We start from the raw sequence: 27231 nt of genomic DNA, 5'->3' as shown, positions 1-27231 counted from the left end.
TTTAAATATTTTTAGGTAAACAAAATTAAAATTTTTTCCAAAGTAGTTTTTTAAATTTTTTGGAAACTATTTTTTTTTCGAAATAGTTTTTTAAAATTTATATAGTTTTTTTTTAAATTTTTTTCATTATTATTTAGTGAAAACAATTTTTTTGGTGAAAACAAAATTCGAGTTAAAAAATATTTTTTTTTGGTTTTGACCCATTGTAGGTCCAACTTGCTATGGTCTTCTATACGTCGTTGCAAATGTCTTTGAAATATCTATCATTAGATATCCATATTGTCTATATTAATGACTTAGTAATTAAGATATAGATCAAAAATAGGTAAAAAATCGAGGTTATCCTGGTTTTTTCCTTATATCTCAGACATTTGTGGACCGATTTTACATAGCAACCGAGCCGGAAGAATTTCGGAGATATTGATGTATGAATCGTGTATGTAAGTTATTTGGGGGCTTCGGAAAGTTGATTTCAACACACAGACGGACATGGCTATATCGAATCCGCAATCTATAACGATCCAGAATATATATACTTTGTGGGGTCGCAAATGAAAAATGTAGAAATTACAAACGGAATAACAAACTTATATATGCCCTTGCCACTCATGGTGAAGGGTATAATAACTAACGTTGTGATAATGGGGGTTAGGAACTTTTTTATTTATTTTGAAATTGCAGTTTTAAAAAATGCAATTGCAAATCAAATTGAATAGATTATTTTCCAAATACATATTTAAGTAATAGGTCGAAATCGAATAAAATTCTTATGAAAATTTAATGTTTGAGTATTTTATTAAAGGTATTTACAGACGACCATCAAGGTTGCCAACTCTTCAGCTCAGAAAATGGCTAGATTTAGAATTAAAAATGGCTAGAAATGGCTAAAACCCAAAATACCTGAATACAAATTCATAAATATTGTCTTTTTATTTAGTGAGATCGACTTTACTAGTATGTAGAATATTACATTTCTTAGCAGATTAAAATATTGTAATATCAACAAAAATTGGTTCCTTTTTGATAAATTAAACAAATTTCTGGACACTTATAAACAAAATCGGATCCATTAAATAAATGCAAAATTGATTTTTGAATATGACTGATGTGTTTGCTTTGGAAACAATTTCGCAGCCTGTTCTCATCAAATCCTCTATATAATAATTTTTTTTAAAAAGACTGTTTCTTTGTCATTTGATGAAAAATATTGTTTTATTTTTAAAAAAAATTCAAGAAAAGTTTAAAATAAAAAAGGCTAGGACAAAATAAAATGGCTAGATCTTCCGGCTAGATTAAATCTAGCCATTTTTTATGGCTAAATGAAAATAAAATCGCTAGATCTAGCCGAAAAATGGCTAAATTGGCAACCTTGACGACCATACTGATTATTACAAATGTTGACAAATATTAGTCAAAAATTCACTGTCTAAACAAAAATTGTTTTAGACATGGTTTTAGATTTTCAAATACATTTTTATTAAAAAAATTAAAATACTCTTTTTTGTTTATTACTTATTATTTTTAATTAATTACATTTTTATTAAAATTGCAATCGAAGTTTTTGCAATAATCAAATAACAGACAAATCGACTTGACTACACTTGATATTAAATATTTTTCTATAATTTCATATAACTTGGTAATGGAAAAAACAATTTTTGCCATTGGTTGAACTTTAATAAAAATAGTAATTGAAATCCGATTCTCGTAATTGAATTTACATTTTAGATTTTTGCTGTATACAAGAGAACATACATTGTTTTTAAAGATTCTAACATGTAAAGATAAGGACATATTCGAATGAACTAGCCAATACCAAATTTAATTTCTTTTCGATATCTCCTAAACTGCGATAGCTAAATTAAAACTTTGGGAAATGGATTTAGTTATAATATATTGTATAGTTTAAAAAATTAGCCAAATGGTATTTCATTTGCAGGTGATAGAAGTTTAAAACCAGTTTTACATTTGACATGGTCAAAATATACTATATATCCTCTTCGATCTTTTAAGTTGCATAGGGCCTCATCGAACTCCCTTATAGTTGTTGTTGCTGGTTTGACAGCCCTTGGCCGAAGATCTTCGGGTCATTCCGGTACGTAGAACCGACTGTCGTGGGAATTCAAATTACCTCCGAACACCACCTTCACGAGGAAACCAAGGTACTACCGGTCAAGGAACACAACGTCATGTTGACGCAACAGTTCCTTCTGGGATGTCATCGGATGAGTCATTCAAACTTCAACATCACACAGTTGAAGTCTCCCCCGAGGCATGTCAGACAGGACCTACGGAAATACGAGGAGAGCATACAGAGGTATGTGCAGGATCCATTTGATCGCCGCTCGTATTTGACAGGTTTGAACGATATTCACAGAGACGTCATCAATTCCGCGGTGGCAGGATACCGTATGAATGTCATACTTGGAGGTCGCCCACCACCGATAGCAGACGCGGAGAAGATTCTGCCGCGTGGAACAAGAGTCATTCTGGCATAACTTTGATCAGGATGGGGCAACAGACTTATTGTCTTTTGGTCCCGCATATACCTTGCCGTCCTTAAGTTATGCCCAGCATGTGGTCAGGGTCCTCATGACACCCTCCACATATTTAACTGTTCAGCCAACCCTACTTCACTCAGTCCTATGGATTTATGGACTCATCCTGTTGAAGTAGCACAATTTCTTGGACTTGAACAACATGCTGAACCACCAGAAAATCCAGATTGATTATTGTAAAATTGTTCATGCTGCTACAACAACAACAAACTCCCTCCATTGAGAACTGTCCATGGCTATACTTTTTATCAACTTTTACGCATTCTACCACTCCACCGATAATTCTATCCAATTTAATATCGGGCGATATAGGACGGTGATTTTCGGTGTGTATATGCAATACAGTACCATTTTCTTGTCTATATTTATACATGCATAAGTATTATTACCAGTTTCAAACTTTATTTTACCTTATAGCTCAGATTTAAAAATCGGTTTTTATGAAATGAAATATCTTTATCTTTAAAATAAATTAAAAAATGGATGTTGTATAATTTAAATCTTAGGAGCAATTAAGTGTGAACTGTTGTAAAAATGTGCAGTTTTTTTAAACATCCACGACGTCATATTTCGGGACAATAAAGTGAGTACAGTCAAAATGAAAAAGTATTGTATTGTATTCAATTATTCTATAAAACATTTTACATTATTAGTAGTATATGGAATAAAAAATTCTATAATTCTACACAATATCTTACTTATGTAATATAATTAAAAAAATAAATCACGATTATATATTTGTTTGTAATTTTTATAATTTACATTGTAATTATATACATATGTAATTCGGGGATTCTCTTGGGAAATTTGAAAACCAAACATATCGCAGTTTGACTTAAATGAACAATTATTATTTTACTTAATCAAATTTTGGAATTATCAATTGAATTTCTGTTACTGTAACCGAAAAACTAAATTTATAATAAATGGAGATAAGCTAATTGTAAAACAATTCTGTTAAAAACTTGTGCATCGTTTCGAAACACATAAACAAAATTATTTGATTATAACTTCGAGAAAGAGCACTTCTATGATTTAAAAAACATCACGCAGATATCTGCCAAGTGGAAAATCTCCATAAAAACATCAAGTATTTCATAACTCATTCAAAAAATGTACAGTTTTTACTAAGAAGTTTTATGTTAAATCCATCCAAAAAATTAAACATGTACTATATTTCTAACCACAACTGTTCAGAACCATACCAGCCACACAATTATACATACACGTATGTATATAAATAAATAATTCTATTTATTATACGTTTTTTTCTAACTCTTTTAAAACCATTTGCTTTAATAAGTTTTAGCAACTTTTTTATAATCTTGTTATTTGCTTTTGTTGTTATTGGTTTGTTACGATACTTGTGATGGGTAAGTTTTCATTTTATTTTATGAACCATTTAACAATTGCATTACAAATTTTGGTTCTTAAATAAGGATTGCGCTTAGCATTTGTGTGACTGATGGGCATAAGAAATTCGAAAAACTTAAATTTTTCAATCAAAAGGGGAAGTCAAAGAAACATAATTGTGGTGGAACTACACTAACAAAAGTCGATTGAATTTTGGAATAGACTATTAAAAATTAGTAAACAAAAAATGTTCTAAAGTATTTAATTTTCTATTTGTTCTCTTTTATTCAGCATTAAAAATTATTTGCTGATGTCCCAGCATTTCAAAGAAACATATATTGCTTTTTTGCTATGGTTGAGTTCCCTAGTGTAGTCTAGATAAAGGCTTTAAATTTTATGTGAAATCTCTAGGTTTCGTTATGACGACGCTCAGTGGGTTTGAATCAAAATATACTGGCTGATCCACATGTAATTAAATATCAATAAATATGAACGTCAGGTCAAAGTAGGACACCTAAAACATTAAAAATTATGATTTTTGAATTTAAATTAATGATCTTTGTAAAATATTGGTTCAATATCAATATTTGTTAAGGTATTTATGAAGGTTAATGTATTTATCGAGTGTGGTTTATATATGGGACCTATGACCAATTATGGGCCGATCTTCGTAAAATTCTGTACACACATTTTGTTCCTGATGCCGGCATTTTTAAAAGATTCAATCGTATTTAAGTGATTTTCTGACCTATGGTAAAATATTTTTTATGGATAATAATCTATAGGCATTTAAGTACCATTAATCAATATTCCGGGAAGAAATTTTTATGGTGGCTGGGATAAATTAACGACCGAATCTTTGTGTACTTTTATCATACTGCATTGTATTCACAGAAATGTATTTTATCAAAGTATTTTGTCCATAACTCTGGTTCTTCTATTTCGATTTCGCTGATTTTTTATAATTATTTAATAGTATTTTAAATACTTTATCATAAAACTATATAACAATTTGATCATATTATTTTAAACGCTCTGATTTACATTATTTTTCACGTATTTTGCAACCACCAACAATTGCAGCCATCAGCGAGTCCAGCCTTTTGCCTTTATATTGCGTTTCCATAGGCATTGCGAGTTGATGGAATGTGGCGCTCGCCATGTTCATTCGAATCTGAGGCTAGCTGCTAGGTGAAGTATTCGTGATGCTGATGCAAGAAGTGAATTTTGAGAAACATGTTCACTTCAATTTTGTGGAATTATTGCATCATTTTGGTAACAAGTGCGGTGTAATTGTGTAACTTTTTACAGATATAACTTTTCTCGGTAAGCAGCACCCGCCTTTTTTTAAAAAAAATCGTTCTTCCGTGAGAATGATTTTTAATATAGAAATCGTTTGTTGATCTACAGCATTATGGATTTGAATTTGTAAATTTCATTAGTTTACAGAATTTATAAATATTATTAAAGACGTATGAAACTGTTGACTTAATTCAGGCATATTGTTGCAGAGTGGCGCGTTTAAGAAACTCTCAGTAGCAGTACAATATTGTTAAACTAAGACAAGTGGTTATAAATATAAATTAACACTTAAATTAGCCAAAAGCTAAAAGGTTTGTCCCTTTTAAATTGTGTTTCTAAAGTACAACAAATGTGGCTCAATTGCATGTGGGTCATAAATTTATTCAATGTAATCTGCGTGAAATGAATAAAACCCAAATTTACAATGGTTATTTAAATAAAAAAAATCGACTAGAAGACACATAAATAAAGACTGTGTAAAAAAATCTTTGTCGTTTTAACAAAACAAAAACAAACAAATAAATAAGGGAAGCTTATAAATTGTTTTCCTAATACAATGGGTGGTTAGATATTGGTAAAGTGAACGACGATCCTTATCTGTATAAAAGCAAAACTAATATGTATTTGTATTAGGTAAAGGAAGGTATATATTCTTGTAAGTTGCCTTTTCTTAATGAGTGGTTGGCCCAACATTATTTCTTATGCTTAATTTTTTGAATTATTTTTAATTTTACTACCTGAATTTTCCATTTTAACACTATTTTCAAATATCTTTGGATATTTATGATACTTGTTTGTAATTTTATGGGTTTTTTTTCGCTCTCCTGAAAAATTATTAAAAAATGATGCTTTGACAACAACTTTAAAGATTGTAAATAAATTTGTTGATTATTAGGTTTTGTTTCAAAGGGATAATACGAAATGTTGATGTCATAATGAAAATCAACAAATGCTTACCCGTTTTTCTTATCTTGATATGAAAAGTTAATTTCTGAACAATCTCATATTTAAAATCAAATATGAATTAAAAAACCTTTGAAATATAGTAGTTTCTCAATTTGATATCTTCTATTAATTTCTATCATTCTCAAACTTTTTATATAACATTTTTTAAAACTTGTTAATTTATAACTATTTTAGAGCTATCTAATATATAAACATCTCGTGTCACGATGTTTGTGTTGGAACTCCTCCAATTTTTATGAAAATTTGTATGTAGGTAGGTATGAGAATAAGTCGTAAAGTATATTTCATACCTCTAGGTCATTAGGGTTTCCCCATACAGAAATGTTTTTCTAAAAACTTTTTTGCTTTTTTATTTGACATCAAAAAGTACTATCAGCCCAATTATGAATACAAATTCCCCAGGAGTTTTTCCCTTTTTTTAATTTTTCCTATTCAAATTCAATGGGAAAAAAACTCCCGGGGAACAAACTCCCGCTGAATTTTTTATTCATAATTGGGCTCTATATACCCAAATACTCCCCCTTGCAATTTTTGTATGGTGATTTTGGTATGGTTATTTTAGTATTTTTGTATGAGCAATATTTGAATATAGTATATATTTCATATCTCTAGAACCAAAATTATTCACTAGAAATAATGCTTTTTAAATTTACACAAATTATACAACGAAAATTTAAATTAAAACTAAAAAAAAACACATTTGTAAAATTTCGGTTTGAAAATTAATAAAAAAAATAGAAATAAATTTAATTTTTGCAGAAATTATGGAATAAAAAGTTTATTTATATAAAGGTATAATTATAATATATTTTAGTCCAAAGCCTTAAAAAATCATTGAAAGATTAATTTGAAAAAACTTTGGAGAGACTTTTAACGATACTTTATATAATTTATTATTATTTACATTTTCTTTCGAATAATCGACAAAATTTTAAAAATTAATCGATCACTTGAAGGACTTGTTGTATATCACGTGGGTTTCGGTTTTGGCATAGTTTATTAAATCTTAGCGGTATTCACAATATAGAGTACTTGGGCTGGTAATGTAGTACAATAGCACAATATCAAATGTTTTTCAATAAAAAGCATTTCTGCTTTTTTACTAGGACAAGTACTAGGGTATTCAAACTATTCGATTTTTCTCTTGTTCGAATAAAACGAATAATTCGAATAAGAGATTTTAACTTGTTCGAATAATTCGATCACACGTTTAAAATTAATCGAATTATTCGAATAATTTAATTTTTTTTTAAAAAGTAAAGAATGATGTTTTGTTTTAAGTTTTTTAATATTTTATTCTTAAAGAAAAGTAAAAACTAACATTAAAGTTAACAATTAAAGTATTGATAATTTTAAAAAACATTCGAAAACAAAGTCCATCTTTAAATTTTCATCAGAAATATTCTGATCAGATTCCCTCCAGAACAATCTACAAAACAATTAAATATCAAACATTTTAGTTTCCGTTTTGGAGCTATGCTTTAAAAAATTTGAGCTACATAATAATGTATTATGTATTGAGTACAATAATAATGTATTAAAATTTTTTTTATGTCGTTCAATTCTTTAGTAAATGAATTAATTATTCACTTTTTCTAAATTATTTATAACAAATTGTATTATACCCTCAAGCTCTATCAATTGTTTAATCAAGTGGTCTTAGGGAGTTACACAAATATGTCCAAAGTTTGATATCATTGTCAACGTAATCATTATAAATGTCATCCTCAATATCACTTTCGACGACCGTTTCAAAATCACATTCGCCATCACTTTCAATACCACTTTAATCTAAGTTAATATTTTGATTATTAATTGCGATTCTGCTAATATTTCGCCAACATATGTTCATGTTTAGACGTTAATATTTCAGTTTCGAAATCAATTATAAAATCATTTAGCCTTTTTTATTAAATAACAAATATTGTATTCCGCACCTTTTATTTTCATTGGATCAAGTCCTAAAGTAATTTATTCGTTTTATTCGATTATTCTTCATAAAATTGTTCGCATTATTCGTTATTCGAAAATGGTAATTTTTATATTGTTCTAATAATTATTCGTAACAAATTATTCGATTAATCGAACGATCATTGCTCGAATGAATACCCTACCAAGAAAATTCTATTTTTTTTATTAATTGACAAATCATATTTCTGTCAGTCAGGAGATATGATTAATATTTGTGAATGCATTGATAGCATTCCTTTTTGGGTGGTTTACAAATATGATTAAAAGGTTTCTTCCTCGCATACAAGATATAGTACATTACTTCAACTTAATGTAATTAATGTCATACGAAAGGAATCCATCAAATTATAATTTCCAATCAGAATTCCTAAGATATTCCAGGTTTGACATGGTGTCCTTGTAATAGTTTATTAAATGTAGGACATGTATGACACAGGTAATGTACTAGTATTTAGCCCTCTTCCTCACACGCTCTGCAGATTGTATTGGTCTATTCGACAATACAATCTGCAGAGCGTGTGAGGAAGAGGGCTAAACATGAGATGAGACTTCAAGTCTGTGTATCCTAAAAAATGGGAAGGTGAGGTTAGAATGATGAAAATTTGGGTTTATATGTATTTTTTGATGCCAAATAAACCAAATGCAAAAAAAGTTTTTGGCAAAAAAAATGGAAAAAATTTTTCTGGATAGGGACACCAAATTAATAATATAGCGGTATGAAATAAACTTTACGAACTATTCAATACATACAAAATTTCATAAAAATCGGTTGAACCCGTTTCGGAGGACTTCAGACACAAATATTGTGACACGAGATTTTTATATATTAGATTTGATTCTAAAGCTAAGAAGATCAGTAGTTTAAAAAATGTATATATGTATATGTTTACCACTAAATCAAACATTTTGTATAAAAACACCAACAAATATTAAAAAATACTGCGTGATTTAACCCTGTAACAATTTTAATATTTTTTTCCATACACATGGTTAAATCGTTATATATACATTTTGTATATACATATGGGGCATTTCACGTCAAGTGAACCAACTTTTGAAATCGATGTCTTCCGATCGCATCGGAATGTTAGTTCTATTGGATAGTAATTCGGACACCATTTTTCAACAACATCGGTCAAGAACTCTCTGAGTTATAGGAGGTCAAAATTTGACATTTTGGCCAAACAGGTGTTTTTTTTATCCATATAACTTATTACCTATTGTTCTTAGCAAAATGTGTCCCAAATAGTTTAGATAGCTATTTATGCAATCTTTCGAAAAAAAAAATTAAAAAAATTTAATAAAATATTTTTGATTTTTTTTTAAATCAAAAATATTTTTGACTTTTTTTTTCAAAATGGGCCCTTTATATTTTTTTTTTATTTTTTTAAGAAAGCTTAGGTCTTTTCCTAAGCGACCTATATGGTCGCTTAGTGGGATGCGAGTGGGATATCTATCAAAAAAAATATTTTGTAACTCAAGATTTAAAATTTTTGAATTTTTTTGCAAAATCAAAAACTTTGTTGACTTTTTTTAAAAAAATGGACCCATTTTTTAATTTTTTTTTTTTGCTCAGAAGAAAGCTTATGTATTTTCCTTTAACACCCTTTTTGTCGCTTAGTGGGATGCGAGTGGGATATCTATAAAAAAAATGTTTTGTAACTCAAGACATACAATTTTTTACTTTTTTTTAAAAAATCAAAAACCTTTTTGACTTTTTTTTTCCAAAATGGACTCTTTTTTTATTATTTTTTTTTTCTCAAAAGAAAGCTTAGGTCTTTTCCTTTAAAACCTTTTTGGTCGCTTAGTGGGATGCGAGTGGGATATCTATCAAAATAAATGTTTTGTAACTCAAGACAAAGATTTTTAAATTTGCACTATTTTAATTTTTTTCATATTTGTGTGTAAACCTTAAAAATTAAACTTACGCATAGAAACTAGACACATTAGCCTTTCCGATGGTATGTAACATACCCAACTAAAATTTCATAGCCTCGATACTGTAATACCCATAATATGTTAACCTCAGGAATGAAACCAAAATTCAAATTTTAACTCCTCAATACATTCTCGATCAAAAGAGTTGATTAAATTTTCTTTGATGGATGTGGTTTCCGGGCAATTCGAACATTCACCTAAGTGGCAAGAAGTTGTAGCATTAGGGCACATAGTCAATTTAAGGCAATCGCGGTAATGGTGTAAATCTTCTGATGAATCATCTTTTAAGTAATTTAAGTTGATTTCCTTCAACATCAATTTAACATTTTCATGGTAAATACAAACACATACTGTGTGAGTTCCGCTGCTTCCTGCCAAAACGCAATGTTTTGGCCTCAGTTGTGTAAATTTTGTGAATCCAATTTTGACATCCTCGTATTCAGATTGAAATGTTGCGAATAATTCATTCAGGTTACAGAGAACCATTCTCTTCTGCATTTGAACTTTCTTGCCATCGATTCGTACAGACATCCAGTCTTTCATCCCTGGCATCAGGCGACTCATATCATCTCGCTGATAAAACTGAGTTATTAGAGATTTAGTATCGCACTCCAAAGTTTTTCCCTTCTTTTTGTTTGGGAGTGTGAGAATCCCATGCTCAGCAACCAATTGTTTAGCAATTCTTGCTTTTCGTTGAGACGTTCCAAACTCAGTCATTGTTTTTGCAGAACTCCATGTTCTTGGAGCAAGCGTGAGAAGTTGAATTCTTTCAGCTTCACTCTGTGACGTTTTGTATTTCTCTTTTATTTGTTCAAAAACTTCTACTGCATCCTTATGGTATTGGTTTCGACACTCATTCGTCGAATGAGAATAATGACAATAAATAGTTTTTTAAGATCATATAGGTAGTACGTTTTAATGAATGAGTCTAAAATCTTTTATTACGGTCAAGAAGGGCTTACATACTAAAGTACCTAGTTTAACCAAATGTTACAAATAATAATAAAAATAAACCACCATATAAATAACCTACCTGTCAACTTCTACCTCTCCACCCACTTCTTAAAGTCAAATGTCATAAAATAATAAATAAACTGGTACTTCGGAGAAGGGCCATAAAATATTTCCACTTGATTCCAAAAATTTGTTTCTGGGGCACCTGATATTTCAACAATGAAAATCACGTGCGCTGAAAACTACCTCTAGGATTGACAAAAAAGCCGCAAGATACAAAACTCAGACAAATTTTGGGGGTGAAAAATTAATAGCGGTCGGCCTCATATTGCACCCCTCCAGTGGCTATTATCGGTCAGTTGTTGTGGTTTTATTTTTAAGGTTTTAGAAACACTTACACACAAATATGAATAAAATCAATTTAAAAACATTTGTCTTGAGTTACAAAACATTTATTTTGATAGATAAAAAATTAAAAAAATGGGTCCATTTTTTTAAAAAAAGTCAACAAAGTTTTTGATTTTGCAAAAAAATTCAAAAATTTTAAATCTTGAGTTACAAAATATTTTTTTTGATAGATATCCCACTCGCATCCCACTAAGCGACCATATAGGTCGCTTAGGAAAAGACCTAAGCTTTCTTAAAAAAAAATAAAAAAAAAAATAAAAAGGGCCCATTTTGAAAAAAAAGTCAAAAATATTTTTGATTTAAAAAAAAAATCAAAAATATTTTATTAAATTTTTTTTTCGAAAGATTGCATAAATAGCTATCTAAACTATTTGGGACACATTTTGCTAAGAACAATAGGTAATAAGTTATATGGATAAAAAAAAAACACCTGTTTGGCCAAAATGTCAAATTTTGACCTCCTATAACTCAGAGAGTTCTTGGCCGATCTTGTTGAAAAATGGTGTCCGAATTAGTATCCAATAGAACTAACATTGGTGCAAATTTCATCGATCGGAAGACATCGATTTCAAAAGTTGGTTCACTTGACGTGAAATGCCCCATATATGTATAAAATATAATATACATATCTAGTAGGGTATTCGAATTATTCGATTTTTCTCTTGTTCGAATAAAACGAATAATTCGAATAAGAGATTTTAACTTGATCGAATAATTCGATCACAAGTTTAAAATTAATCGAATTATTCAAATAATTTAAATTTTTTAAAAAAGTAAAATATGAAGTTTATATGTCGGTTTTTAATACTTTATTGTTACGTAAAAGTTAACAATTCAAGTATTGATAATGTTAAAGAACATTCTAAAACAAAGTTCATTATTAAATTTTCAACAGAAATATTCTGATCAGATTAAGTCCCGAACAATCCACAAAACAATTGACTAGCAAACCCATTAGTTTCCCTTTTGGAGCTATGCTTTAAAAAAAATTGAGCTAGTTGGACCTGATCCTGAATTCAAATACAATATAAACGTATTAAGAACTTTTTTATGTCGTTCATTAATTCGGGTTTTAAATTGAGTAACTAATTCTTTAGTAAATTAATTACATATTCACTATTTCTAAATTATTTATAACAAATTGTATTATACAACAAGCTCTATCAACGTTGCCGAATCATTGCTTAATAAAGTGGTCTTGGGGAATTACATAATAAAGGGAATCTGTCCAAAGTTTGAAGTCAGGCAGTGCATGATTGACACATTTATAAATACGCAAAAAGTTTATTACCATGTTAGACAAATATGTTCAACGATGTTCAAAATCATGTATAAGACGAACTCCATGCTTTTCTTGCAACAAAACGTTAGTTTGCAATATGTATTTGTGTTTATCATTCGATTTATTAAATATTTTGCACACTTACATACGCGGTTAATAACATCACTTATATACATATATTTTAAGATCATGGCCTTCATCTATTTCAACGTAATCATTATAAATGTCATCTTCAATATCACTTTCGACGACTGTTTCAAAATCACATTCTCCGTCACATTCAACTCCACTTTAATCTAAGTTAATATTTTGATTATTAATTGCTATTCTTTTAATATTTCGCCAGCTAAATAACAAATATTTTATTCCGTACCTTTTATTTTCATTGCTTCAAGTCCTAAGTTAAAAATTTTGAAATATTTGTTTTTAGAATTGTAACTTCTTGCAGTAATATTTATATATTTATAGAAGGAGCTATCGGAACACTCATCTACAGTGATCGAAAGTCCCTTTGTCTTTAGTTATTTGTCGAATTTCAGAAACAATACAATTTTTGTGAGTAATTATTACTTATTTAAATTTAAAATTATGAAAAATTTTAAGCAATTTTATAGAATTAAATATATATGAACATTTATTCGTTTTATTCGATTATTCTACATAAAATTGTTCGAATTATTCGTTATTCGAAAATGGCCATTTTTAAATTGTTCGAATAATTATTCGTAAGAAATTATTCGATTAATCGAACGATGATTAGTCGAATTAATACCCTAATATCTAGTCTAATATTACAATTAAGAATTCCAAGTTTGATTCATTTAAAATTTTTTTGTTGGTAGACTGTTTCTGGGACTTGCCCATATATATATTTTATATATTTTTCTGAAAACTATTCATCCTTTGAAATTTTAAAGGACATCTGTCCCGATAAAAAAAATCTGAGCACACAAGTGACATTATTAGTCCTTGAATTGGAGACCGATTACATTTTTCAGGATATAAAGTGGTTCTTGTAAAATTGTATTTTATGTTGGTGGCTATTTGAAATTATATTTTTTCTCAGCCAATATTTATGATTACCGTTTAAACGAGAAGGAAAAATACTTAAAAGCTTTAATGGAAATTGTTGCCAACTGCACATAGTGACTATGCGAACATGTGAGTCTCTTATTGTACTCCCAACCCCCAAACATCTACACACAAACTGTAAAGGAATCATACACAAAGGACCAATTAAAGTAAAGCAACAAACATAAAATCATTTCAATAGGAGGGTGGGTTGTTGGTGATGCCGGCGATTCCGATAAAGGAGTGGTGGTAAAGTGGCAGTGTTGTATTGTGTTGAGCTATGTATGTTTGGTAAGGTGTTGAAGATATTACATCTCATAAAAATAACAACAAAAACAACAGCAATAACAGTCTCAGTCATTTGGTTAGATAACAAAACAGCAAAAATGAAAATATAAACTTATAGAAAAAAAAAGTATAAAACAAAATAGGGAAAACGAACGAAACATTACGACCCTTGAAATGCGTCAAACACGCGTCTGTATTATGACAAGAAATTCTAAATGTTGCTAAACATTCTACATACATATATACTATGTATGTACATTAAAAGAAAGAAAAAACATTGAATTACAATCTCTGCTTGTCTGATGGTATGTGCTCATATTAGGGTTTTTTCCGGTCGATTTTAAAGCGGGAACAAATTCAAATATTCCAAAATTTCCGCGTCATATTATATTAATTTAAGAAAAAGTTGGAACTGTGAAAATACTTTATTAAATATTCGCGCTCGATTTAGATAACGCAGTTACGAACTAAATTATGATTATGATATTGTACTTTAAGGTCGATTTAAAGGCCGTATTGTAAAGATTTTTTAAAAAAACATAAAATAGATTTACCAGATAGATTGATGAATTTCCTACAAAATATAACCAACTTCATTTCAACAATTTAATATCATTATTAATTAATAACAAAATAACTTCATTAAAAGCTAAAAAAACATTTGATTTAGGAAGCAATATTGCAAAACTTAATATTTAGTTGCAAGTGATTTTTGCTTTATAACTGCCTTTTTGTATTATAGTTTAGGCATGAATACATCAACTTGTTTGTGATATCTGACCCAATACTTTGCCATTCTTCAACTAATGCCTTTTTCACTCGCTTATCAAGCTCTTCCCACATATGCTCTATTGGGTTGAGATCCGGAGATTGTGGAGTGTGTAGTAGGACATGCGAAACATTATATGAAAGCTACATATGTCCAGTATAGGCCTAATGTTTAGGGTCAATGTCATGTTGAAAAGTGAAAGAAAATGGTAAATTTAACTTTTCTGTACTTTTCCTGAGGTGTATTCATATATTTCATTTTGTCCATTATTTCGTCAATGAACACCAGCTCACCAACCCCTGCAGCGTACATACAACCCCACACAATTACCTATCCACCACCTTGTTTTACTGTTGAAGCAATATATTGTTTTTCCAGCTCTTTATTGGGTTTTCTCCATACCGTTTGACGGCCATCAGAGCGAAAAATATTAAATTGGTTTTCATCAGAGAATAGCACTTGGTGCTAAAAATCATGTGGCTTACTTGAACTTCAAAATGCATATTCTAAACGCTTCTTTTGGTTCACAGATGAAATAAATGGTTTACGTCTAGCAATACGATAGTATGTCTTCTGAAGCACACTTCTGACTATTGCTGCGTGATCATCTTTCCCAAACTCTTATTTAATCTCTGCAGCAACATGCGTTGAAGTTTATTTTTTACATAACTTGACCTTAAGTATCTAGGACGACCTGTATGTTTAGCACTTTCAAGTGTTGATGCTCCCTTAAAATGTTGCACGATACTCCGAATTGTAAAACGGCTCCTCTCCATAATCTCTATAATCTCAGAATATGATTTTCCTTGATTGTGGAAGTGAAGGATGATTTTGCGCAAAATTGATAATTATTGTGAAAATTTTTTACAAATTGACATTAACAGTTTCAGAAACGAAATCTGTTAAATAAAAGAAGATTAAATGGCATTTTCTAAGACAAAAAGTAAATAAATCGAGTTTTGTTCGACGGAATTGGGTAATTTTTCGTTTTTTTTATTATGAGTAAATAATAATGCAAAATTGTTAAAATGAATTAGGTGGTATTTTGAAGGAAATTCATCAATCTATCTGATAAATATATTGAAAAGTGTTAATTCTGTTTTTATAAATATTTTCCTCCCCCACTACACTCCAACTATAATCTTCGGTCATATGCTGGACACATAAACCTTAATAATTCCGCTAAAATGCGGAATGTAATAGTTGTCAAAAATTTTTTCTAAAACATATTTTTATATCAAATAAACTCCAAACAAACACATAAAACCTTTTTAACAAATTCTCAATTCGCTAACACAGAAAACACTATTTCAATTAAAATATTTATCACATATTGAACTGGTTTCAATTATTTCGTGATTGTTCTCAAAAACATTATTTAAAATTAAATTTTCGTAATTGAATCACATTTTAGTTTTTTTTTAGAGTCTTCAATAACTTTTCTTATATAACGAACATTTTAAATTCAATTATCAAAATGATCAAATTTAATAGTAAAACTTCAGTAGAAAATATTGTTTTTGAGCACATTAATACTTCATAATTCAATCAATTAATAATGTGCTCAAAATCAAACTAAATTTATAATAGCGGTATTCACAATGTGGCCTAGTAAAAATGCAGAACAGCTATTTATTGACAAAAATTTCAATTTCAAATGTATTTTGTTTTTTTATATTGTGCTTTTTTACTATATTATTTTCTACTGAATTTTGAGTTTTGAATTTGATAATTGAATATACAATTTTCGTTATTGGTTGAACCATAGAGAAATATACATAGAGCGGAAAATCTCTTCTCAAAGACCTAACTCATTTGTCAAAAACCTAAGTGGATTTTGAATTTGAACCATAGAGAAATACACATAGAGTAGAAACTAGATAAAAAACTCAAAATGTGTATGAAAAATGCATACATTTTGACAACAATTTAGCTTAATTGTTTTAAATCTTTCTCAAAGGGTACATGAAAAATAAAAACCTATTTTTTTTGAAAATTGTGACATATATTTGGGAAACAAAAAATATTTTGAGAGTTGGACTATTATACATATAATGTGTCATAGCAATCCGAATCTTACTTCTCTTACTTTTCCCTAAAAAAATGTAAAGCATAAAAACCTTAATGTGTAAATTGTAATTTTTAATTGTTGTTTAAAAAACCTTAGAATTCCCAAAAATTTTACCGTAAGCAGGAGTTCACCGGGAATCCTGTGAAAAAACCCTAATTGTTATCCATACACATACCCTCATTCATGTTTGTTTATTTTTTTTTAGTTGTATGCTGTAAAATGTGTTTGGAAGGGAAAGATTATAATAACATCGGTTTAAGCTACTATTTTGCAACTGCCATTGCTTCGAGTGTTTTTAAATGCGAATGCCGGTGATTTGCTCTGCTACGTGTTTTCCTTTTTGAAAACGTTGCTTGATATTTTTCTATTCCAAATATTATTTCTTTTCTATACATCCAACCATACGTCCGACCACATTTTCCATTGCGTTTTATTTACTCATAAATATAAACAACACACACAAGTGGATGTTGGCAATGATTGCATTGCTTTGCCGATGATGAGGAAGGTGGCGGCTAGGCCAAAATATATATATAAAAAAATACTTATGGCAACAACGCCAGGAGTTGTTGAAACGTTAAAGTAGCAAAAGAGTATAATAATGTCTACAACTACGGCAGTGGTCGTACAGAAAATAATAAAATGAGTAACAAAATAGGAATATATTGTCGCAACTTGGAGTAAAATGTCTCTTGGTAACACACACTTGATAATTTGTATGGGACTGTCAATGAATGACTACATTTTTATTCTCTCTGTAACTAGTAACAGATGTTAACAATTGCATTCGTTTAAACAATTTTTTTTCTGGCAATACAATATGTTGGTATCTCAAGTTAAATTATCAACAGGATTGGTTTCATAAATCTGCGAATAAAATTATTTTGATGTAAAACTATTGTTTATCGAATCACTTTTATGTTTTAGTCTAAAATTAAATAGTTTCAAGTAGAATTGGCTGCGGTGTTGAATAGTGTTGGGCGTATTTTTGGGACGGCATGGTCTATGCGGGACCAGTAAAGGTATTTATAGACGGCAATACTGAGTATTAACACTTTTCAAATTTAAAATATTATTGAAATCAGTCGGTATTTCAAAAAATCGTTTCGAAAAAACATTTATTGTTTACACGATAGTATTACAAATATTTTATTTCTTTGTTGATTGATATTTTTCTGAAAATTTTATTTTATATTTTCTTGACATTTTTATTTGCCTTATTTGTTTTTATAAATACATACCCGATACATATGAAAATAAAATGTTTTTGAATTGTTTTAAACAAATTTTCAATACCGACCGTAAATCAAAAAAATCATTTGTATTTTTTTAAAATCTAATACAAATTTTTTCCTGACGATGAAATTGTATTATGATACTTGAGTTTTTGACAAATATTAATACTCAGTATTGCCGTCTATAAATACCTTAAGCCATAGAGAAAGCACATAGAGCGGAAACTCTCCTGTCAAAGACCTAATTCAGTTGTCAAAAACCTAAGTGGTGAGAATGTATTAGTAAAAAAAAACTATGTGAAAACAAAAACAACACTCGTATGTGTAACTTTTTTGAGTAATTTTATTGTTTGAGTTTTTTTCGAGTTTCCGCTCTATGTTCTCTATGCCTTAAGCATTGAGCCTGTTTCTCCATCCCGACCTCAGTTGTGGCCAGTGTTGCCATATATTTTTTGAAGAAAACTTTTTATTTCTAAAAAAAAAACTTTTTTTCAACAAAAAAACTTTTTTTAAGTACATACAGAAATTACAAAACCCAATTCGTACATATATGTAATCAGACTGAGATTATTTATCTGAATTTAGTGCTGTAGACACTTTAAATATTTTCAAATCAATTTCCCCATTTAGTAAATGAATTTGGGGTCTATAATTTTGAAATTAACGGTTCAACTTACTGATATCATAAATTCACAATTTTCCAAAAAACTTTTTTTTTTAAAATAAAACTTTTTGCATATCAAAAACCTTGCAAAAAAAGGGAAAACTTGTCATATGGTAACACTGGTTGTGGCATAAGAGCTCTTATTTACCGTGGCATGTTTTTCTCCGAGTCTGCTGTGGGCGTCTCTGTGAATGCAGTTCAAAGCTGCCGTATACGAATTTCGATCCAATGGATCCTGCACATACCTTTGCATGTTCTCCTCGTATACACGAATGTCCTTCCAAACCTGCCTCGAGGAAGGCTCCAGCTGTGTGATGTTAAATCTAGAATGATTACTCCGATGATATCCCAGAAAGAACTACATATTTCGATAACATGACTTTGTGTTCCTTTAATCCTCGTGTAGATGGTTTTCCGATGTAATATTCATGCAGCCTATGACATATTTCTCACTTTGCGAACATTGTTTCTACTTCGCAATTTGTGCTTGATTACAGTAGCATGAGCTGAGGAGGTAAATAGGCTGTCAAAGGTAACCTTCATCCAGGTGATATAGCTGCAAGTTACGTGCCGTGAAGATATGGTGTATTTCTCCGAGAAATCCTTGTTTAACTCTAAACTCTACGAAAGACTGACTGGAAGTTATTGGATATTGGAGAATAGCAATAGATCGTCCTTTCACAAGGAGTTCCTCATAGTTTAAGACTTGTGAGATCTGGGTGGCAATAGGGGTTAATGCTGTTTTGCTGAGTATTTTATGAAATCCATGCTGGTAACGAGCTGCTAGTAGGTGGCTTGTCAGCTGGGCATATGTATGGGGGCAAGGTGAAATCATGGACGGATATTGTCCTTATAAATATATTGTATTTGTAGATCGTTTGAGCTTATCGTGTTTTCAAAAGATGGACGGACATAGCTAGATCGTCTTAGAATCTTATAATGTGGGTCTGCGGCAAATATTTTTTTATGGTGGATATAAAAAGTGATAATTGCCAATTTGTATGAAAATCTCGGTGTGATGAGCCGCATGGAGCTTTGGGGAAAGTTTATTAAACAATTGTTCATCATTCATAATAAGAAATAGCGAAATTAAAACAGTTTTGGGCGCCTTGTATATAACCACACCTTGCAAAAATTACATTCTTATTGGTCAAATCAAGAATCACTGGGACGTGCGATGATAAAACAATGTATTTCAAAAGACAGATTCAAACTGATCAAACAATGTTTACATGATTGTGATAACTCAGAGTTGGATCCGAACAACAAATTTGCTAAAGTTGCACCATTGAATAATTTAATAAACAAATTAAATAAATAAAATATATAAATTCGATTTTTATTCGAAATTTATTTTTCTTGATATGGAAAACATAGTTATATTTGAAACTCATTACCAGGGCAACCAAAAATATGCTCTAAAAAAAACTTTCTGAATTGGTCAGTAAATAGGTAGAGGATTTTCTGCATAACTTTCTCTAAATGTTTCTATTATACATGAAGCTTTAAAAAACTATTTTTTGTCATTTGAATTATGCTTCAGAAACTCGATGAAGAGCGTGTGTAATTTGTTGGTGAAAAATTGTAATGAACTTTACATTCATCAGTTTTATCATTGGGGCTCAAAATACCATGCATGACATTTCCTATGTTTCATCCTTTCTCGAAACGATTTCTTGACATACAGAAAGATTTCAATAATATTTTAAATTTGAAAAGTGTTAATACTCAGTATTGCCGTCTATAAATACCTTTATCGATATCCATGTATATTGTTTTTATTTTTTTTTTAATAGTAAAATATAGAAATGCAATGAGAAAATATGCAGTTATGAGTTTAATATGCAAAAATATGCTATAAAAGGCAAAATATGCTGTAAAGAGCAAAATATGCAAAATTATGCACAAACAAATCGATTGTCTGAAATGGATAAATAACTAACTCATATGTTTATATGACGCACAGCAAAAAATATGATATTGCATATTTTTGGTTGCCCTGCTCATTACATTATACACCGTGTGGCCAGTTAGTGTGTTTACATACCACTTTTAACTTTTTTACATTATAGGGGGGATGTCTAAAGCAATCTAAAACGGATGGGTGCTTTTGACTTTTCGCATTGTCCTTTATTGAAAAAATATCCAATTTACCTATATGGAAGATAAAGATTTTTTACTGTCATAATTTTGTTTGGGTATTTGAATACAAACATAGAGAAATTTACATAGAACGGAAACAAAAAAAAAACACATTCCATTCACTTCTCTCCATTTTTTGTCTAAATTATATAACAAAGAATGCTTTTCAATCTGATCAGAGGCATCAGATTTAATTTTACCATATCCATGTGTTGTGCATATTTACATGATTTATTTCATTTATGTAAAAAAAATAATTTTTAAATTTCACTCTTACGAGTGACCCCGAGGTCGCACGGGACCAACTTTATATGAGTACTAAAATCATAAATGTTCTTATTTTTCAGTAAAGTTTCTTTTATTTTAATTGTATAAAAAATCTCTGTTTGGACTTAATATTTGAAATCTTTCTGCATATACTTTCGACGCACTGATACCAAATGTTGTTATTCAATGTCGCACGGGACATCGATAATGCAATATATGATAATGCAAAGCAAAAACTTACAGTTTTTGCTTTGCATTTTCATAAATTAGATTTTATGAAAATATGCTGAAATAAAAAAATGGTTTTGCACCATTGTTCTTTGTTAGTGAATTAAATGTAATGCGATTAAAATAAAAACATGTATATATTTACAATTAGCTTTTCTTTTTTTATTTTGTTGGATTTTTAAATTGGAGATGTTGGCTGTATTATAGATTTAATAATCCCCTCAGTAAGCGGTAGAAAATGTCTTTCAGAAAATCATTCTAAGTATTAAAATCCATAGTAGAAAAATAGAAGGTAGTTTCATTCTCTCTTAAGGATTTTGACGTTTTCGTTAAAATAGTAATACCATATTAATTAAAAATTTTCCCATATATTCTTTGAAGTTTGTGAAAAAATTAATACATAATTTTCATTAATTTGAAGAATATTAAAAAAAAAATATAAAAAATATTTACTATCAAATTGGGATCAAAGGTATGATTTTCATTTTCAAATATTTCAAAGCTAATTTGTGAACATTATTTTAAGATTTAACAAACATGAGTTGCATTTTCCCCAACTGCGAAAATAACAAATATTTTTGCAAAAATTCAAATGTAAATTTTTTTAAAGTCCCTACCATGATGTAATAAGGAAGGTGAGAGCGTTTCGACAACAAACACAAAATTTCTTGCAGACAAGAGCATAATTTTGTCAAAATTGAATTTGTCAAATAAAACATAAACAAATTTTATTTTTGCATATTAACTAAAAAACGGCCGTTAAATTTAAATTATTTTTAAAAAAGAACAACGGTTTAATAGTACTTTATAAAAAATGCATTATATGAAATCTTTTTATTCACATTTTCATTCATGTTTTTTGATTTAAAATTTTTTTCTTTGAAAATAAAATTTATTATTTTTTCAAAATAAATTCAGTTTGACAAAACACAAGCACTTTCAAAATAGATAAATAAAAATCAGCTGTGTTGTTGATTTCACCTTACTTAGTGCATCCTGGTCCCTACATTACCTAACAAACGACAGTGGCTGGATGTATGTAAAACTTGTCAGAGGGTGGATTATACGTTTTGGAACGTTTAAATTAAATTTGTTTAAAATTTAATGAAAATTCTTTGTCAGGTAGCCCAAATTATCTAGCGAATGTTAGGAATTGAATCATTAACTTCCAACAGAACATACTTAGTACATTTTTATTTAAATACTAAATTATAAATTACACATTTTTTGTAAAAAATTTCTCTAAAATAAAAATCATTTTTAGGAATGTGGCAACGCTTTTTATAATGCTCACAAAATAAGGAAACTTCAAAAAACCTTATTTGAAAAAAAAATTTTGATTGAAACTACCAAGGCGAATTTACTGTACAGGTGGCGTTAACAGCACAGCTGATCTACTTTTTTTTGTTCGCCTTGGGGACAAACTTGTCAAAAATTGTTTACAAAACGAATTTATTTTATGTCAAAACTTGTTTTGTTTACCTTTATAGCTTCAAAAAAAGTTTATAAGATCTGATAAAAGTACAACAAAACGGGTAGCTCCGGAGTGCATTCGATCAATCACAACCATTTGCCATGTGCATACATTTGGAGCATTAGCGCTACCATTTGCACCGCAAACTGTGCCACCATTAAAGGAGCTTCCCGGAGGCACTCTTATTTTATAAGTTTTTTCATTTGCTTTATTATCTTTGGATGCTTTTTCTGGACTACCCAATTGCTGATCGATGTCCTCGCAAATAAATTTAGCGTTGATGTAAAATTAACATTATTTTTATTGACTTTATTACATTTTTATTTTATTTTTTATTAAATTGATTTTATTTTTGTTTTTTTTTTCACAAATTTTTGTTTTGTTTTTTGACACTTTTGTCCCCCGAGCAACAATAAAACACAATGTTGTTATTGCAATGTTGTACTTGTTGTAATATCAACGCCACCTGTACAGTTAATTCGCCTTGGAAACTACCTTCTATATTTTTATCATGTTAAAATCTATATAAATGTTGAAATCCCAGATAAAACTTCTGCTTATAGGTAGTCCCATTTTGCAAAAAATACATGTATTTTTAGAAGTATTACTTTTTCAAAATGAATACCATAGATAGTCCTGATTGAATATAAATAAGTCTTCGATATACATACATTTATTTGTTTATTATTTTTTTTATTGGTATCTGACATATAGAATCATTTTAAAAATAAATATTTTTCAATCAAAACTAAAAAATCAGTTGAAATGTGTTAATATGTATGCTAAATCGATTGATTATCACAAATAATTTGTTAATTTTAGTTGTGCTTGTTGTGATAATTGTAATGTTTTATAAGATTTTAAAAAATTGTTGAGTAGCAAAAAATATTATTGGTTTATAATTCAATTAAAATCATCTTGTATATAAAATATATTTGCAAAATAAAGAAAGATAAAAAAAATATTTGTGTTATTCTTCAATGAAACAAGCTGCTTATAAAGGAATGCATGCGGAAGAAAATGATACATCATCTACAAACACAAATCATAATAATTCCAACCGAAAACTAAACAACTACGATGATGATGATGAAAAAGAACAACAGATTATTGACATAGCATTGATAGAAATGAACAATGGAAACTATGATAAAGCTATCTCGCTATTGGACAAGGCTAAACAGCTGTATTCAAGTTCGAGGGCAGAGGAATTGCAAGAATTAATAATAAAATTGCAAAGTAATGCTTTCAAATCGAGTGAGCCCAAAACAACAAACAACTCGAAGCCAACATCGGTACATCAACGTAAACAATCTAATCCGGACGCTAGGAATTCCGCAGATGAATACAAATCCCAATCGGACTTTACTAATGATCAATTAAATTTAGTAAAGAAAATAAACAATTGCAAAAATTATTACCAAGTTTTGTCGGTAACTCGTGAGGCCTCCGATAGTGAGATTAAAAAGGCTTATAAGAAATTGGCCTTGCACTTACATCCTGATAAAAACCATGCACCCGGTGCCGTTGAGGCATTCAAAACCCTGGGCAATGCTATGACTATTTTAACAGATGGCAAAAAACGCAAAGAATATGATTTATCTGGTGGTGATTACATAACACCAACTGGCAAATCATCCAATTTCAGTAAGAGCACTTCATCTTTTCAACAGTATTACAGTCACAGTCATCAACATCATCGCAATAGCCCATCGGAGGGAGCGTTTAGTGCTGGCGAAGAGTTTACGGCAGAAGAATTATTCCACATGTTCTTTGGCAATTATCCCTCATCTCAGGGTCAATATCGTCGTCGCCCATATCAGGCTGCTAATCAACGTCAACCTCAGGAGCAGGGCCAACAACCAAGTTTGGCTTTCGTCCTATTACTTTTAATGATACTGATATCAATGTTTATGTCTCTAGCTTCAACGGATCCATTATATAGTTTATCACATTCAAGGTAAGATCTAACTACATAATAACAAATAAACTCCTAAATTATGTATGCATATGTTAGATATTTTCACGTTTCTCGGAAGGAAAAATATACATATATCATATTTTTAATTTCTAAACTGCGTTTGTAGATGGAAATAAACAAAATATGGATTAGCTGATACATAAAATTATCTACTTATTGCATAAAACAACAGGTTATTTTCTTCCCACAATATAAATAACTTTTGTTATCTTTTTAGCAAATACAATGTGCGTCGTCAAACACAACATTTATCTATTCCTTATTATGTTAAAGATAATTTCGATAGTGATTATCACGGTTCATTGCCACGTTTAGAACATTCAGTTGAAGAGGATTATGTCTACACTATGAAGCAACATTGTTTTCGTGAACGCACTTATCGTAAGTTAAACAACACAGTAAATATATTTGTATAATCACATGTTACATATTTAATTTTCATTTACAGGTGAAGCAATGATGACACGTGCTCGCGGTTTTGGAAGTCGTGCACAATTTGCTCAAGCTCAAGATTTAAAAATGCCATCCTGTGATAACCTATCGAAAATTGGCATAACTCGTTATTCGCTGTATTGAATTAACGATGATGCATTCAAAATGATCATATACATACATATGCACCCACATACGCTATTTAAAGGGCCGCAATATCCTGTCACACTAAATGTTTTTAGTATATTCTTAGTATTTTAATAAATGGTATAAAAATATTAATACATATATCTAAAAACACTAATTACTTGATACATGTTACAGTATTATGTTTCAGAAATGAATAAATAAATAAATAAATAAATAAATAAACATAACTATGAATACAATTTTATTTATTTTTTTTATTAAAATTGTCCCTTGTTCGAAAAAAATCCCAAAGGGCGAAAAGAAAGGCTGACTTCATAAACGCATTTTGCAAAGCAACACTGCAATGTATAGTATTCATGAACGCAATAGATTTTGTTTTAGCAATGTCGCAATTTCATTATTGTATGGCAATGCTTGTCCATGCGCAGCAGCTGTCAAATTTGTGAACTGTTTTTATTTATGATTCTTTACAAAACATTTATGCGTTCATGAAAGTCAGAAAATATTGCTTTGCCTTGTAATTGCTTTGCATTACTGCGTTTATGAAGTCGGCCAAAATTATCGATAATAGTCAGTCATTTCCAAATTAATTTCACCCTATAAAAATTTTTATAATTTTTCCATACACATGGTTAAAACTAGGGTATTCAATCGATTAACCGTTAATCGGTTGACCGATTAATTTTGGACGGTTAACTGTTCGAATAATTTAAAATTGCCGATTTTCAAATAACAAATAAACTGATTAATTTGTGTCGATTAACCGATTAACCGAAATTCTTTTTTTTTTGCACTTTAACATATTTTTTTTTTGTATTTATTTTTCCGTTTCAATTCAATACAAATTTAAAATTAAAATTAGATATTTATTGAACATGAGTCTTTTATCAGAACTAAACGAAACTATTAAAAGTATTCAAAATCTAAAAGAATCCAAAAAGGACTCCAATGGTATAAATAAGGACTTTATATGCTTAGAAAAAACTAAAAAAAAGAACTAAGATATTGAATATTCTTTATCGTGCTTTTGATTTCTCCAACATCTCCAACAATCCGCGAGAGGGTTTTTCTCTAAGAAAAGTTTTATTAAATCTAAAGAAAAAAATCGTTTAAAATGAAAACATTTAAATTATATTCTTTTTTTAAAAGATTATTTCAGAAAATCTCAATAAAACCCTAAAAAACTCACATATCGTTCATTTGCTGCATCTACGTCATAAATCAAAAAAATCAATTTCGAGAAAAACGTCTTTAAATGTTTTATGACAAATCATGCGATTTCAGAAATAAAAAATTTTTACTTGTCAAATATACGAGAAAACATGAATTTTAATTTTGATGTTTACAAGATTATAGAACGGCGTATATTTTTTATTACTCAGTTCAAAAAGCACGGATTTTGAGTTATGACATTGTTGCAGCAAATGAGCGATATGTATACAAAAATGATCTCAAATACCATATTTGATGTTGTTTATGTTTTTGTACACAAAATTCGTGGTTGTATTTTCAATTTAAAAATAAAATAGAAATTATTCGGTTAATCGAATAATTTTAAATTAACCGATTATTAACCGAATAAATCTAAACCCCGATTAATTATTTGCTCGATTAACCTATTAAACCATAAACCCGATTAATTGAATACCCTAGTTAAAACTCTGTACGCAGTTTTACTAAGTCTCAACTTTCACGTATATTTCGATTTTTCCAAGTGTATGCAAACA

General features: G+C 29.4%; 1 protein-coding gene across 2 annotated transcripts in view; it reads left to right on the top strand.

Annotated features, from left to right (window-relative positions):
- vimar (visceral mesodermal armadillo-repeats) overlaps positions 1–27231 on the top strand; it is a 46187-nt gene that overhangs the window by 2405 nt on the left and 16551 nt on the right. The window contains exons 2-4 of one of the 2 annotated variants that reach the window (XM_065511786.1): positions 23932–24901; positions 25140–25303; positions 25371–25708. The exons of the other annotated variant lie outside the window; for it this stretch is intronic. Of the exons in view, the coding sequence (XP_065367858.1) occupies positions 23932–24901; positions 25140–25303; positions 25371–25498 (1262 nt within the window). The 3' untranslated portion in view covers positions 25499–25708. Of the gene's footprint in view, positions 1–23931; positions 24902–25139; positions 25304–25370; positions 25709–27231 lie in introns of those variants that run through there. 2 annotated transcript variants of the gene reach the window in all.

Source organism: Calliphora vicina, chromosome 5, assembly GCF_958450345.1.
Source record: "Calliphora vicina chromosome 5, idCalVici1.1, whole genome shotgun sequence".
Lineage (NCBI taxonomy): Eukaryota > Metazoa > Arthropoda > Insecta > Diptera > Calliphoridae > Calliphora > Calliphora vicina.
Note: the sequence above shows the minus strand (reverse complement) of the source record. Positions and strands in the feature narration are given on the sequence as shown.